The 16,272-nt window shown below is 44.9% G+C and overlaps 2 protein-coding genes across 2 annotated transcripts in view; one reads left to right on the top strand and one right to left on the bottom strand.

Moving 5' to 3' along the window:
- Positions 1-16,272, bottom strand: part of LOC134027573 (elastase-1-like) — a 90,636-nt gene that overhangs the window by 3,645 nt on the left and 70,719 nt on the right. The window lies entirely within an intron of this gene.
- LOC134027472 (dual specificity calcium/calmodulin-dependent 3',5'-cyclic nucleotide phosphodiesterase 1B-like) lies at positions 3,372-14,403 on the top strand. Its single transcript, XM_062470536.1, has 14 exons — positions 3,372-3,726; positions 5,985-6,098; positions 7,039-7,221; positions 7,674-7,740; positions 8,163-8,279; positions 8,576-8,716; positions 8,905-9,005; positions 9,541-9,666; positions 10,167-10,268; positions 11,283-11,403; positions 11,844-11,925; positions 12,175-12,292; positions 12,585-12,721; positions 12,979-14,403. Exons 1-14 carry the CDS (start codon positions 3,674-3,676, stop codon positions 13,074-13,076), a joined length of 1,560 nt encoding a protein of 519 aa, XP_062326520.1. The 5' UTR covers positions 3,372-3,673; the 3' UTR covers positions 13,077-14,403.

Raw genomic sequence — 16,272 nt, 5'->3', positions numbered from 1 at the left:
TCTATCTATCTCTCTCTCCCTTCCTCTCTCTTCTTTTCTATCTCTCTAAGTACTGCATTTATCTCACTATATCTGTCTTCCACTTCTCCCCCTCTCTTTTCTGTCTGCTAACCAGTGAATCAGGGTTCTACAGCCTCGGTGTACATTAGGCTAGGACACAACCTCCAAACATGACAAACACCAAACAACACATCCCAGTAGACAGGAAGTGGATGTGAAGTCAAACAGCACCCAGGGTGTCCCTCATTGCTGCTTTATAATGAAACTTGTATCCCAGAAACTTGCTCCCTGGTGTGTGTGTGTGTGTCTCAGTGCTGTGGCGGAGGCCGTGCATGCAGCACATTCTCCTCCTCAGACGGTCCCTAGCTGCTGATGACAGGGCCAGGTGGAAAAACACACCTGTATAAAGACCACAGCTGGTGGTGCTGCAGACAGCTACTGCTCATCCGCAGACCTCTGAGCTGAACACAGAGATGGACCTCTGAGCTGAACACAGACATGGACCTCTGAGCTGAACACAGACATGGACCTCTGAGCTGAACACAGCCTAGGACCTCTGAGCTGAACACAGACATGGACCTCTGAGCTGAACACAGACATGGACCTCTGAGCTGAACACAGACATGGACCTCTGAGCTGAACACAGACATGGACCTCTGAACTGAACACAGACATGGACCTTTGAGCTGAACACAGAGAGAGGGAGAGACGGAGAGAGAGGAACAGACTGACAGGCAGACAGACGCCCACACACACAGTCTCTTCCACACACAGACACACACACACACACACACACAGACACACACACACAGACACACACACACACACACACACACACACACAGACACACAGACACACACACACACACAGACACACACACACACACAGACACACACACAGACACACACACAGACACACACACACACACACAGTGGTTGGTGAGGAGCCCCCCCCATGAAGAGCCATGGTCGGCAGGATCCAGAACCGGAGCACAACACTGGAGACGTGGAGTAGTGCCATCACACAGTAAGACCTGCCCACATTCACTCCTTCATTCATTGCTGTTTTTTCTGTCTCATTTAGCTTTTTAAAATGTTGTGTGTTCATTCTTTATTTCATTATTACATTAATGTATTCATTGATTTCTGTGAGCCATTCAGTCTTTTAATGACTTGACATGATTCACTCACTTGCTCCATCCTGGTTCAGCACCGTGTGGCTTGCGAAAGGCTTGTGGTTCCCATGGATGAAAACAACTCAGATTTATAGCCGGCCAGAGTCAGATCTTTTCTGAGCCCGTTCCGACTGCTCTTGTTGAGGTCAGTTCTTGGACGGGGAGGGGTGAGAGTGTGTGTCTATGACATGGTTAAAGCTGGCGTGGTTAGTGGGGGGGGGAGGGGGGGGTAAAAGGGGGATTGGAGTCATCTGGCATTAAGACAGATGAGAGGGCAGGGTTCACTACTGACCACATGACCGTACAGCCATGTCAGAGGAGAAAATAAGAAAGGAGGGGAGAGAGAAAGATCATATGTATGGGGACACACTGTAATAGACTGGGTGGGGTACATAACAAATAAAAAATAAAGTAAACTTTAGTTTACAAGCAATGTCCCAGAGGGCTCCACATATGACTGCAGAACTGCACCTAGAGTAACCTAAGTAGGAAGGATGGTGACAGCTCCAGCTGGATGAGGGGGTGGGAGGATGGGGTCAGAGGAAACAGCCCCCTGGTCCGCCTGGGGATTGGTGGACACGTTTTGTCATTGGATCATCATCTTGGTTGTCTATGTTGGCAGCTCCATGTCTGATAACCTAATATTCAGTAATGAGTTATGTTACGTTTGTGTCTTTTGATGTGACAAAGGGCCGTCCCGTGCAGGATAGTAATACAAGCGAGATCATCAGACAAGAGAGAGCCAGGTGACACGCGGTGACAGGGACCTGTGAGAGAGGGCGTGATGTCTGGGTTGAAATGACCCGTCTAAGGCTTGGAACTACAGGCTGGATCAGTCATCCTCTCAGAGTAGGAACGCTGACTTGGGGTCAGGTCCCAGCACATCTGTTTTGTCTCATTCAAAAGGACTGAGAAGTTTTGTCCAGCCTGCATCTCTTGGGTGCATGGTCATCAAGTGTCCCACAGGAGGACTTTTTTTCTGATCTATGATCAGAATTTATGGAAATGACAGTCAAAGATGTTATTAAGCTATATCATGTAATATACTTTACATGCTATAGCTTGTATAGCAGATGATCTTAATCTGGGAGACGTCACGCGGTCTACAGGGCAAGCGTGGTCTAATGCATGTTCTGGGTGTTTATGTAGGAATAAATCCCGTTCTAAAGCACATGAGATGAGACGTGGTTGTACCTTACAGTCTGCTCTGCGTCGCTTCTGGAAGTCCGTCAGGATTAAATGCATTTCTGTTCTCTGTGTCAAGGAGCAATGTCAAGGAGCATGGGAGTCTGGGAGAAGGACAGGCAGCCGGGGGGGTGGAGGGCTGGGGGAGGAGGGGAGGAGGGGAGGAGGGGAGGAGGGGAGGAGGGGAGGGCCCATGCACGGAGGGTGGAAACTGAGGGACTGAGAGGAGGGCTGGGCAGGACACAGTGGGTATTTCCAAAATTCTGGTGCAAGACAGATCTCACAGCTATCTATAAAAAGACTTATGAATGTAAGACCTTGGACTTTGAGGTAGTCTCAAACAGTGTTTTAATCTCTCCTTTGAGTGTTTTCCATGTTTGAATGAACAGACTGTGAAGTGCTGTTTACAGTATATATACAATACTCTATCGTAATGATAACTAAAACTAAGCTTTGGTTTATGTAGTAGGTTGAAAAAAGTTGAAAAGAGTATCATTGACTGTGAAGTTGATGTTTTTATTGTGATGCTGTATATTTTTAGCACACCAGTTGGGTTGTGAGACACGTTCTGTTTTCTCCAACGGTGAAGTTATCAAAGATTAGTTGGTCTATGCATTGGAGCGCTAGCCCACTAGCACGCTAACCCGCTAACCCGCTAACCCGCTAGCTGTCCAGGAGGCCCTTCACGGGTGGCTTTCGAGGAAAGTGAAGGCTGTTTGTTTTGGTTTGGGCTGCCTAGCAGGGCAGAGTGAAAGACTTCAGTCTCTGATTGGCCTGTGCGGCAGTGGAAAATATGCATTTAGGTTTAGAGTACACACCGCCTGAAAGCCTAGCAGTCAACACATCATCAGTGCCAGGGCTGGGCTCCCTCACTGCCACACACACACATACTCTCACACACACAGACTCTCACACACACACAGGCACACGGGAACAGACACACACACTCTCTCTCACACACACACACACACACACACACACACAAACACACTCACACACAGGCACAGACACAAACACACAGGCACACACCCACAAACACACACACTTTGACACACTTTTGGCCTGGCCAATCACAGTGCAGCAGAGTGGGTCCCTCAGAAGTGGGTGTCTGTGGTGGGTGAGTCAGAAGTGCTGTTCAGGACAGACAAGTTTTGGTTTAGGCAGCTCAGAGAACTTTTTACTCTCTTGTTCTGCTCTCTCTCTCTCTTACTCTCTCTCTATCTCTCTTCCTCTCTCTCTAGCTCGGTTTTCTCCCTGAGTAACTACGTATTGCCTGACTGTAGGCTGTGAGAGTAAAGTTACACTCTGGGCTGGATGGCTGAGCTTGTGAGAGTTCGTAGGAAGCATCTTCAGATCCCTATCACCAGGTAAGAGACTGGGAGTGTTCTGGTGGGTGGAATCCAACCTGCTGTGGTCACACGCTTCATCTGACAGATGCACCACAAAGCTTAATCTTAAAAGATCCTTCCATGTTAGTATTGCTGTTTATCTGTATTGTTTGCTTGACTTCTTTCTCATCGTTTTCACACTGTGACTATTTCTACATTGATATCCATTTATTTCATCGTGTGATGGTGTACGGTGGCATTAGTATTATACTCACTGTTCAGGTCGTGGTTGTGAAGCAACACTTCAGGACTCAGAAGTTGTAAGCTCTCCTTTCACCCCCCTCAGCTCGACTAGCCTCACGAGTAGCTTTGTCCACTCGCTCCCTCCTGCCCCCCCAGCATTCCTTCCCTCTTTATTAGAGGACCTGGGGGGTCTGTGGTTTTGTTTCGGGTGACACGTCAGTTTGCTGAGAGCACAGTTGTGTTTTGGCCCTCTTTGCGTACTCCCATTCTCAAGCATCTATTCCTTTGATTGGTGTGAATGCTGCACATGTAAATATGATTTTCTTTCGGCGAGAGGCGAGCCTTTTGCAGCAGTGGCTGAATACAGTGATACGCATTATGTTGTTTGAAACCTGGTTTCACCAGGTTGTGGGCCTGCATCCCAGTATTGTATTAACTTATTGTAAGTCGCTATGGACATGCTAAAATCTCCTAAACATAATGTTTCTTTTTATCCTTTTAGTGGTGAAGGGTATAAAATCACGATATGTTTGTACATATAACTTCAAGCAATGAACAAGATGGGTACGATCTTGTGCACCTACTTCAATGAGGTTGGTCAAATAAAGTTAAGTAGAACAAAAGAAATGGTCTAATTGCAGAATTTGCAACAATGCTTGAGGGAGTCTGTTTCTTCAAAACAAGCATCATCCCACATGCGCGTCTGTGCTGTCATGAAGGCCCTGTGACATGACACTGGTGAAGCCCATATGGGTGAACAATACATCTCTCAAGCAATGAAACCCTTTATTATGAGTATTACTACAAATGCTGACCAACTTTTTTTCTTTCTTTTTTTTTTTTACTTTGAACACCAACACAAAGCTGACACGTTATCAAAAAACATTATCAGGAATCAGAGGCACCATTCCACTGGCTATTTATACGACGGAATGGCTTTTCAAAGCCGCTGCCAACGTGATAGACCCTTGAAAATCTGTAAGGCTCTCCTGGCCGACTGCTCTTCATGCAAACACTTCCTCTGTGGTTGGAGAAGTGATTGTTGACCACAACAACTCAGACATGAAATTAAACACCATGTTCTTAACGGTGTGTTTTGTTTACCTTTGATTGAGTGCAGTTATCATTGTACCATATCTGAGGTTCAGGCCAGACAGGTTTCCATTGCACCATAGGATAATGTATCAACGATGTCACGCAGACAATGTTTTTGGTCTTGTTACTAAGCTGCAAATACTCAACTTTATACGTAAAGACAACATTCTTTTGGTTTAAAGTTTGGAGTCTATAATGTGAAATGTGTAATGTGTCAAATTCCTAACCAGCAGCATTTCAGAACGCACAGTACTAAGGCCATTAAAATCAGCGGGTAGAGGTACTATCTGTCAGAATGGTACACTTCCTCTTAACCAGACATAACAAGAAACAAACACAAGCACAAGGGCACACTTGTTTTTGTCAAAACCCCACTTTTTATTTATTTGTTATCAATGACTTATTTACTTTTTTCTGCCACAGACATTTCAGCCCTAACCAGTCAATACCATGATCTCTGCTTCATCTTTGATTTTAGCTTTGTCTCTAGACGTCCTGGCTTGGAAATGTGTTATTGTCCTGACAGTTGGTCCAATCTCTATTACCAAAGCTTCACAGACACTTTTCCTCTAGTTTAGAGTTTCCAAAATAACACGTTTTCTTAATGAAGGAACATTTGAAATGTTCAGCGTACGTCAAAAAGATTCATTGTTTCGTACACAGTGAACACTTGGCCATGCACAAAGACCACCAGCTGCTAACTTGCTTAGGGCTTGTCCTGACAAAGAGTAACCTGTGATTGATGGCTTGTGTCCCAAAGCATAGTCATCTTGTTGGCTGGTTGTCCCAAATCGTTTTAGAGGAGAAGTCTCCTCTCTGAAAACCTGTTGCTGTATCGGCTCTATCTCTGCTATGGAGGAGATACCCTCCTCTCCTCCCCCCCAGCTCTGGTGGTTTGTTCCTGCCTCTGCCTCCACGCTGTGCTGTTTCTGGTCTGACCTTTACCCTCTGAAATGCAGGTTGAGGTGCATGGTCAAGCAGCTGGAGGAGAAACATGTGGACGTTGAAGATCTCAAGAGGAACCTGGAGTGCACGGCATCTCTGCTGGAGGCTGTCTACATCGATGGGCCCAGGTAGACGAACCTCCTGTGTCGATGTGCTCTGAATGATGTCACAAAACTGCTCTGTATGATGTCACAGGATGGTTCTGTATGATGTCACAGGATGGTTCTGTATTATGTCACAGGAGTATTCTGTATGATGTCACAGGATGGTTCTGTATGATGTCACAGGACGGTTCTGTATGATGTCACAGGACGGTTCTGTATGATGTCACAAAACTCACAGATCTATGAGAAGGCAGGTTCCATCCTTATTTGATACAAGGATGAAGCCAGCAGGGTTTATTCACAGCACATCAAGAGACCAGGATGATAGTTAGTCCAGATAGGATCAGATCTAGGTCAAATACAATAATCTAAATATGAACAGTACTTAAGGTGCTTTAGTTTTAATGTACTAAATCAAGTACACCCCATGTTTTTGATAATACAGATTTGAAAATAGTGTTGGACCCGGCTGAGGAACTGAACTGGGCTAACAGTCATCATGTGCTCTCCATGTTCTCTCAATAACCAATATTTATACATGAAGCCTCAAACCCCAAACAAGTTAATGGATCCTGACAGCTAGTAAATCCATAACGGCCCCATTACATTATACAGACACAGGCAAGATCAAAACCAACATGCACACACTCAGATACACACACACACACACTCAGACACACACACACTCAGATACACACAGACACACACACACACACTCTCAGACACACACTCAGACACACACACTCTCAACTGTCTCTCTTTTTCTCACCCTAAATAACCTCGGTACACACTGGGATTGTAGCTCATTAGCGGTAGCAAGCTTGTCGACAGCTCAAACATTTTGAAGCTCAAAAAAGCCTTTCTGCCGAGGCGTGAGGGCCAGGTTCATGTCGTGTTTGTCACATTGACCTATACGTAGTCACCCAGTGAACACACTGTCAGTCTGTCTCCTTGTCTCTCTCAGACAGTCTCTGGATGTCGAAGATGACCTTCAGCAGCTGCAGTCCGATGGCGTCCCGTCGGAGGTCACCGATTGGCTGGCCTCCACGTTCACCCGGAAGGTTCAGCAAGCTGCCCGCCGGGCTGACGACAAGCCCAAGTTCCGCAGCATCGTCCACGCAGTGCAAGCTGGGATATTTGTTGAGAGGTTTGACTTTTATGTTCTGTTTTTTTTTACTGTATGTGCAAAGAAGTTTGGCTTTAACCTGATTAAGTCTTACTTACTACATGTAACAGATGTGGTTGCGCCCCCGTCGTAGGTACATAAATATAAACACACTTTGTAGATATTAGTTTATATATGTATTTCCTGTGTCCATTCCTGGCACTAACTCAACATTATCAGAGTCTAAAAACAGGACTTGCCTTCTCTCAGCGCGAGCAACTGGCACGAGCTGCTAAGTCACCTTCACCCTCAAACTCAGATCCTTCTAGGAGCAGGGCTTCTAATCCTGCCCAGGGAACATTTCCAGGGCAATTCACATCCACAGCCCACGCTGCCTCCCCGCTGTCTAAATGAAGTTGTTACATCAATAAGCACCAAGGAATCAGGACTGCTTTGCTTAGCATCCGTGACTAAACCTGTTCCCGTGTTTCCAGGATGTTTAAGAGGGCGTACACGGCGGCCATTCCAGACCAGCCTGAAGACGTGGTCCACTGTCTCAGGGTGAGGCCGTGCCTTCAGCATCTCTGGGACAGGATTACCAAATGTCTTTGTCCTGAACTAGCAAATCATGTACACGTTGCGAAGAAGCAATTCCATGGACGTGTAATGTAGTGTGACGTGTGTTCCTTCAGCAGACACTTTTATCCGAAGCGACATATTGCACAGGAAGGGATTTACCTGCAAACCTTTGAATCTGCACTCAAATGCTTTATCAAACACCTATACCCATCCCAATGATTCATAGCTAGCCATACAGTCAATTCGATTTGATCCAATTCCAAATAATATTGTTTGTTGTTATTTTTCCTGTTCCATCACCGTCCTGCAATGGGCTAGATTTATCTACAGTGTATCTAGGCAACCAGCCCATAATGTTTCGCCAGCCTCCAGACCGGTCACGGTTGATCTCTTCCTTGTTCCAGGACGTGGACCGTTGGAGTTTTGACGTGTTTGCGCTGAACTCAGCCAGCTGTGACCACGCCCTGCAGACTCTGTTCTTCGAGCTGGTCACCAGATACCAGCTCAACAGCAGATTCAAGGTCTCCCATTATATCGATCACACTTACAGACAGACACTGATGTTGATCACACGGGCCCCTCCTGATTAAAGGGGGGTCAGCAGATGGCTGAGCGGTTAGGGAATCGGGCTACCAATCAGAAGGTTGCCGGTTCAATTCCCGGTCGTGCGAAATTACGTTGTGTCCCTGGGCCAGGCACTTCACCCTACTTGCCTCGGGGGGAATGTCCCTGTACTTACTGTAAGTCGCTCTGGATAAGAGCGTCTGCTAAATGACTAAATGTAAATGATACTGATGGTGCTCATTGATGGCGTCAGATCCCCATCTCGTGCCTGACGTCCTTCCTGACTGCGCTGGAGTCGGGCTACTGCAAGAACAGCAACCCGTACCACAGCCACGTCCACGCCGCCGACGTCACACAGACGCTCCACTGCCTGCTGCTACGCACCGGCCTAGTGGTAAAGTGTGTGTGGTGTGTGTGTCTAAGACTGTGTGACTGATGGTTTAAACTGTATATTTAATTCAAATGTTGTTGTTTTTTTAAACAAGAACATCATTGTTAAGCAGTTTCCGTGTGCAGGGCATGCACCTATGGGAGTAGCTGTTGATGAGGTGTAACTGTTCAGGGTGTGTTTTCCTGCTACAGCATTGGCTGACTGAGCTGGAGGTGCTGGCCTCACTATTCGCTGCTGCCATTCATGACTACGAACACACAGGCACTACTAACAACTTTCACATTCACACCAAGTAAGACACCACTGTGTGTGTGTGTGTGTGTGTGTGTGTGTGAGAGACAGAGAGAGAGAGAGAGAGAGAGAGAGAGAGAGAGAGAGAGAGAGAGAGAGAGAGAGAGAGAGAGAGAGAGAGAGAGAGAGAGAGAGAGAGAGAGAGAGAGAGAGAGAGAGAGAGAGAGAGAGAGAGAGAGAGAGAGAGAGAGAAATATCGAGGAAACAGAGACTATAGAGTAAGACAATGCCATACTGTTGTCTTAGTTTAATATAGCAAAGCAGAACAGTTGCTCTTGTTTCTTGTGGAGAGAGAATTTCATTTCCTGGCACGCCTCAAGCTTTATTTTGGGCACAAAAACATGCTTTCCCTCAATAAGGTAACGAGCATGGAGGAATATGAAATGGACAGTCCTACAGTATACAGAAACTAAGCATCCCGTTGACTGCAGTACAAATATTAGGTAGCCAGTTCTGTGAAAAGGGAAGCATTTGGTTTCTCACACTTGGTAAGGAGGTTGCATGGCTTCTCACGCCTTCTTTCTGTTCTGTGATAGGTCAGAGTTGGCCATGATCTACAACGATAGGTCGGTCCAGGAAAGCCACCATATTAGTGCTGCTTTCCGTCTGCTGCAGGAGGAGCAGATGAACATCTTCATGAACCTCTCACGAGAGGAGTGGAGGTGAGGCTCTGGAGAACGTCCCCAAGCAGACCACACTTCGTATCCCCATGGAGACCACATTTCCAATCTCTTTGGTTTACACATCTAATTTGAGTGACCGAGAGGTGGAGAAAGTAACAATATTCACCAGAATTGACATGAAACACATGAATATTGTGATATATGACATTTTATCATGTTGGCTGAACTGAAAAAGTCTGAAGATTATTGTAAAGAGAAGCAGCTGTAAATAGATGATTAAATACAAGAAGGATTGTAAATTATCCAAGATGCAGTCAAAAACAAATAACGCTATCAGGAAATATAAAAAGGTCTAGCTACTGACCAGCTATCCAGAATGTACATCATTAGTGAGTTTATCTGACATATCTTCTCAACCACACTCCTGGTTCCAGTAATCGGACGCCTTTTTATATGTTTGTTTGTGTGAATGTGTGTGTGCGTGTGCTTATCTGTTTGTGTGAATGTGTGTGTAAATGTGTGTGTTTGTGTTGTGGCAGGGAGCTACGAGCACTGGTCATCGAGATGGTCCTGGCTACAGACATGACCTCTCACCTCCTCCAGATCAAATCCATGAAAGCTTCTCTACAGCAGCAGGAGGGGTAATACACACACACACACACACATTATTCAGCTTTAAAAACAGTTCCAGCTATTAGTAAGAGAGTCACCACAATCTGAGGGGCTTTAAGCCACTTCCCTGATGTGGGGTTGAAGGTGAGACACGCAGCGCTCTGACAGTCGTTTGCACTGTTACCACAGTTTCTGCATCAGACATTCTCAGGGTGAAACATCCTGCCCCATTACTGCATGAATAGCATCAAGTTCACATTTGAGCCTTCCTGTTTTGTTGCTGTACAGACCTCTCCCATTCCGCTGGGTGAAACTCTTCTCGTGACATGCTGCAGGGTGTTACCTGATGTTGCCTGTCGAGACGACAGCTCTGCGTTCACCCATGAGGGTGGAGAAGGACGATGAGAAGAAGAAGTCTAAATGTATACCACTGACAGATGCAATCGCAAATGTTCCTGGTCTTCAAACAATGTTTCGACACAGAGAGCAAAACATGTCATTGTCGTGGTCTTAAATAACATCATTTCACGTCATCATAGTTCGCTGCTGTAATCAGTCTAATACTGTAGGTCTTGTCTGACCTGAAAGAGCCTAACATACTGTAGACAAAGGAGCACTGTGCAAACTCAACACACCTTTTGAGAACTGGGTGTATTCATGGGGGCTTGAGTATCTTACACAGTGTCTGCTGTGACACGCCCCCTGGTGGCTGCTGGGCTCACGTGCACCCAAAACACGTCTCTTCATACTGCCATGAGCAGGATTGACATTACATTTAGTCATTTACATTACATTTAGTCATTTAGCAGACGCTCTTATCCAGAGCGACTTACAGTAAGTACAGGGACATTCCCCCCGAGGCAAGTAGGGTGAAGTGCCTTGCCCAAGGACACAACGTCATTTGGCATGGCCGGGAATCAAACTGGCAACCTTCAGATTACTAGCCTGATTTCCTAACCGCTCAGCCATCTGACTTCCTTGACAAACTGTGTACTATGCACACAGGGCCATAGCGAGTAGCCGTTTCCTGTGTTTCTGAACAGGATAAACAAACCCAGAGCACTGTCCCTCCTCCTGCATACAGCAGACATCAGCCATCCATCCAAGCCCTGGAACCTGCACTCTCGCTGGACCAAGTCTCTCATGGAGGAGTTCTTCAGACAGGTAGAACATCTGGAGGAGGTGTGGGGAGGAGAGGAGGGGTAGAGATGCAGAGAGGAGAGGAGGTGTGGAGAGGAGAGGAGGGGTAGAGATGCAGAGAGGAGAGGAGGTGTGGAGAGGAGAGGAGGGGTAGAGATGCAGAGAGGAGAGGAGGTGTGGAGAGGAGAGGAGGGGTAGAGATGCAGAGAGGAGAGGAGGTGTAGAGAGGAGAGGTAAAGGTAGAGGTGTAGAGAGTGAAGGGGTAGAGGTGTAGAGAACAGAAGTGTACTGAGGAGAATGGGAGAACAGGGAGACATTTGAGGACAGGGAGCGAGGCACTGACTGCACAGTATCGCTGCAGAGGGAAAATAACCCCAGTCTTGGAACAGCTGTAATACCAGGTTAGCCTAGCTGGTCTGGCACAGTGTCTAACATGTTGTCTGTATGCCTCTTGTCTTTGTGAGGGGGACCGAGAAGCACAGCTGGGTCTTCCCTTCTCTCCTCTCTGTGACCGGAACAGCACCCTCATCGCTGAGTCTCAGATAGGTAATGACTGAACTCTCCCCTTCCCATCTGCCCCTGCTGTCACCCGCCTGCACTCCAAAGACACACACACATAGGGTGAACTGACACTGTACATTACTAGACCTGCTGTAGTGATCTGCAAATGTCAAGAACATGATCTTAATGTGAACCTGAGGTCATGTAGATATTTAAGTGTTGGAAATAACTTGACCAGAAATGAACTGATGTTGACCATAAAAAAAAAAAAGATTTTGGTTGCCATCTACACAGGCTTCATTGACTTCATTGTGGACCCTACATTCTCCTTGCTGATGGACATGGCAGAGAAGATAGTCATTCCTCTGGTTGAGGAGAATCCTGGTCCTCCAGACCCCTGCAACAGACACAGGTAACTGAACACAGAAATGGACCCCAAGAATAGACCCAAGGAACAGCGGTAGAAGCCTGCAATAGATCCAGATAACCCAATCCCAGACTCATGCAACTTAATGCAAACCTGTCACAACAGCCTTTATTGTACAACACTGAACCCACTAGCTGAATGCTCATGCAACGCGCCACTTTCTAAAAACGTGTTCTCCTACTAAGCTCGAAATGACATGTGGCACAGCAGCGCAGGCAGTAGCTGTGTATGAGGTGGCCTGGTGGGCTGAAGGAGGCCTGTGTGTTTTGCTGTCCAGCTCCTTGTGGAAGGAGAGCTCCAGGGGCCTGCAGTGGAGTCTGCCCCACGTCACCGCTGAGCTGGTCAGCTTCAGGTCCACATGGACACGTCACACAGAGGACAACAAGTTCAGATGGAAGGAGAGCGGCTCCAACGGTACCACAGCTCCACCTTCCATAGATGGATGGATAGATGGATGGATAGAGAGACAGTGAGAGAGAGAGAGAGAGAGAGAGAGAGAGAGAGAGAGAGAGAGAGAGAGAGAGAGAGAGAGAGAGAGAGAGAGAGAGAGAGAGAATGAACGAACAACCTTTTTACTTCACCCTAACCAAACATAACACAGAAAGATTGTCAGGTGTGAATGTTCTCCCCTCGCTCCGCTTGATCATATATTCCATCTCTGTCTTCCTCAGGGTTCTCTGATCCCAGCCTGACAAAGGACGAGTCGTGTGAGGATGTGCCCTCTGATAAATGTCTGCAATCTCCTGATACGGAACCTGCTAAATCGTAGAAAGTGTGACACAATCGTTGTATCGTGTGTGAGGGTGTGTGAGTGTGTGCGTTTGTGTGTGTGTGTGTGTGTGAGTATGTGTGTGTCTGTGTGTGTGAGTGTTAGCTGATAAGGTGCCTTTACATCAGTGAGTGACTAAACCAATAGGAATATATGCAGATGTTGAATCCTCCATATTTGTGGAGTTTGCACTGAAGGGAACTATAATGAAGTCTTATGATAGGAATTAGAAAAATGTGTATTATAACTATTTAAAGAACATGTCTAAACATGCTGGTTGTGTTCTATTTAAAGTATTTTATTACAACTAAATATCCTTGTAGAATTATTGGCCTGAAACAAACCAAGCATTTTAGCAGTTACAGAAAGGTTGAACATTTGAGAATGAAACAGAAGATGAAATGTTTCAGATGTCTGAAATGGAAGAGAGACTATGGAGACTATTCATCACTATATAGACTATTCATCACTATGGAGACTATTCATCACTCTAGGGCCGGTCCCATTGTGTGTTATGTTAACAGTATCAGATGTGTACATGTGTAAAGATGACAAAAGGTTTATTGCGTCTGTAGGCTTTCTCTGATACGATTCTGAAGAACAATTAAACATAATCTCACATTCAAACCCTGCACGTGATTTTTATCATGAATCTAAAGATTTCAAGCATTGATACTAAATCTGTCAAAACAAGCATGTGACTCTTTAGATTAGTAGTCGATGAGTAGATTATCTATAAATGCTGAAAATATAGTCAGTAAACTATCAAATGTTACAAACGTTAAATGACAGGACAAGCCTTCTCCTATTGGATGTGTTTTAGAAAGATATATAAACCTACATTGTGGGAATTTGTTGAGAAAAGGTCCCATTTTAAAATATAAATGTGTTTTTTGCTAACACTGCCCAATTCACTGAATCATTTATGATCCTGGTGGCTATTTTAGGAACTATTTTTTGCAACTCAACATTTCTCCACACCTGGTAAGTGATGCACTGCTAATGCAAGGGGAGGAATTGTCCTGGAGCCCTGCTAGCGACTCACCCTGCTAGCGACTCACCCTGCTAGCGACTCACCCTGCTAGCGACTCACCCTGCTAGCGACTCACCCTTACGGTTATGTTTCATGTTTAATGATGTGGATGCTTTATGAGATTTGGAAATTGAGAAAGAATACAAGGAGTGAGCTCTTTGCCACACACATATCTTCTTTTAATGTCAAATATTTCTTAACTGGGTAAGGTTCTATGAGAAATAAGAAACACTTCAGCCATTTCATTATTTTATTGTATCAAACAAATCCAGATTACAGATGTAATAATTGTCAATTAAAATGAAGTTGAACCAGAATTCCTAGATTGCTTCCTTTCAGTTTGTAATAATTTCCAATTTAAACCAAAATAAAATATTGAAAATCAACCTTAAAACCTTATTTCAAATAGACCCAATCGGAATGGCTTTATATGGTAGATTAGGAAATGTTTTTTGTTTTTCGTGTTATAATTTTTTTTAGTTGACTAATAATTTGTTTTCCTATCTGATAACACAACCCAACAATCTGGTACGTTTTTCTAGTTCATGCAGCCACTTTATGTAAAACAGTTCAAGAAACGATAAGAGGGTCATCACACACACTGTACACGATGATGGCGTTTAAGTGAGAATATCAAAGGGAGCCGTTCCAGGAAAACCAGATGATCACCTCAGAGTGCTTATTATCCTGGACTGTGCTATGAATATATATATCTATTACATGGTTGTGGAGGAGGTTAGAATGGATGACTGATTGGTGGTGTGGACACTCCACAGTAATGTTCCCATGTGACAATGGCGGAGGCAGCAGATCCTAATGTATGAGCCACTTAAAGATATACCACTAAGATGTAGAGATACTGCTTGATTCTGGGAGAGAATGAGTGATTAAAGTACAAAACCGTGCCATGCAAGAGATGTGTTGTATATGGAAGTTGTGAGTAACAAAGCAATGCTGTGTTATTCAAGAATGATAAGCAAAAAGACGTTTGTCCGATTGCACCATAATTAAATCTGACATGAACCGTACACACAGCCGGTCTCTTCTATACACTTAATATAGAATGTGTTTGTTGCTCTGATGGCCCTCCGAAGATGATGTCATTGCTTTGAGATGGGACACTGAAGATGTCACTGCACAACCACAAGACAGAAGTGAAGGACAGAAACTGAAATGATATATGGATGCATTAGGCCTCTGATCTATGGAGAATACAGTTCCTGGGCATGTGAGTTGTAGTCTTATTCACTCCATCAACTATGTCATACACACAAAAACAGAATACTTCACATTAAAACTAAAGACGACATGCCCCAGGTCAAAATCTTAACTGCCTGATTCCCTGACACAAGGTTACTTCAGTTGCCAGGTGTCAATGTAAAGGTCTTGACCAACCAGGATAATAAAGGTGGAAACAAAATACAGAGAAATAAATTGATACAAAACATAATGAGAACATTCATAATCATCCCTTTAGTTTAGATTTGTGAAACTTTGAAACGTGGAATACCAGCTTAGTCACTGTGGCCCACAGTAGGTCGTGAGACCAGCCTGTAAGAGACCATGATGTCAGTCCAAACAGCTGCAGTTGTTGTTTTTCTGATTGAACATCAGCATAGTGGTGTTGTTGTTGTTGTTGATCATTGATGATGTTGCTCTGTGTCTCTCTATTTCCCTTTCTCCTGGTTGGCTTGCTTTATTTCCCCCCCGGCCTGTTGTCTCACAGGAAGAGGATCCTTGTGTGTCTGCAGCTGGAGGAGAGGGACAGATGTAAAGGGCAATAGGAGGATCAAAAATATAAAAAAAGACCATTTGAACAGAATTGAAAGCGCCCCATGGCTTGACATTTCAGCTCTTGTGATCTCCCTGACTGAATGTGAAATGTCTCTGAAATATTGATCTTGTCAGTACTGTGCATGGTTCAAAACACAACGGGGTCAGACGTTGTTTTTGATGGCTAGTTACTCTACACCTGTAAATATTTCTTATGTAGGCATTTAATAAACACTATAGTGTAGCAAAAAAAAATACCAATGTTAAGACCAAACTTGGAATAACTCAGACCAAATGGAACTGCTTTGTGACCAGTTGATATCCAAGAGATCAGTGTTTGTTTTATATTATATTTGAACTGATTTTCACCAAACACACTCCATGCTCCTG

This window comes from Osmerus eperlanus, chromosome 1, assembly GCF_963692335.1.
Source record: "Osmerus eperlanus chromosome 1, fOsmEpe2.1, whole genome shotgun sequence".
Lineage (NCBI taxonomy): Eukaryota > Metazoa > Chordata > Actinopteri > Osmeriformes > Osmeridae > Osmerus > Osmerus eperlanus.
This window is presented reverse-complemented; position numbering and strand designations above follow the sequence as displayed.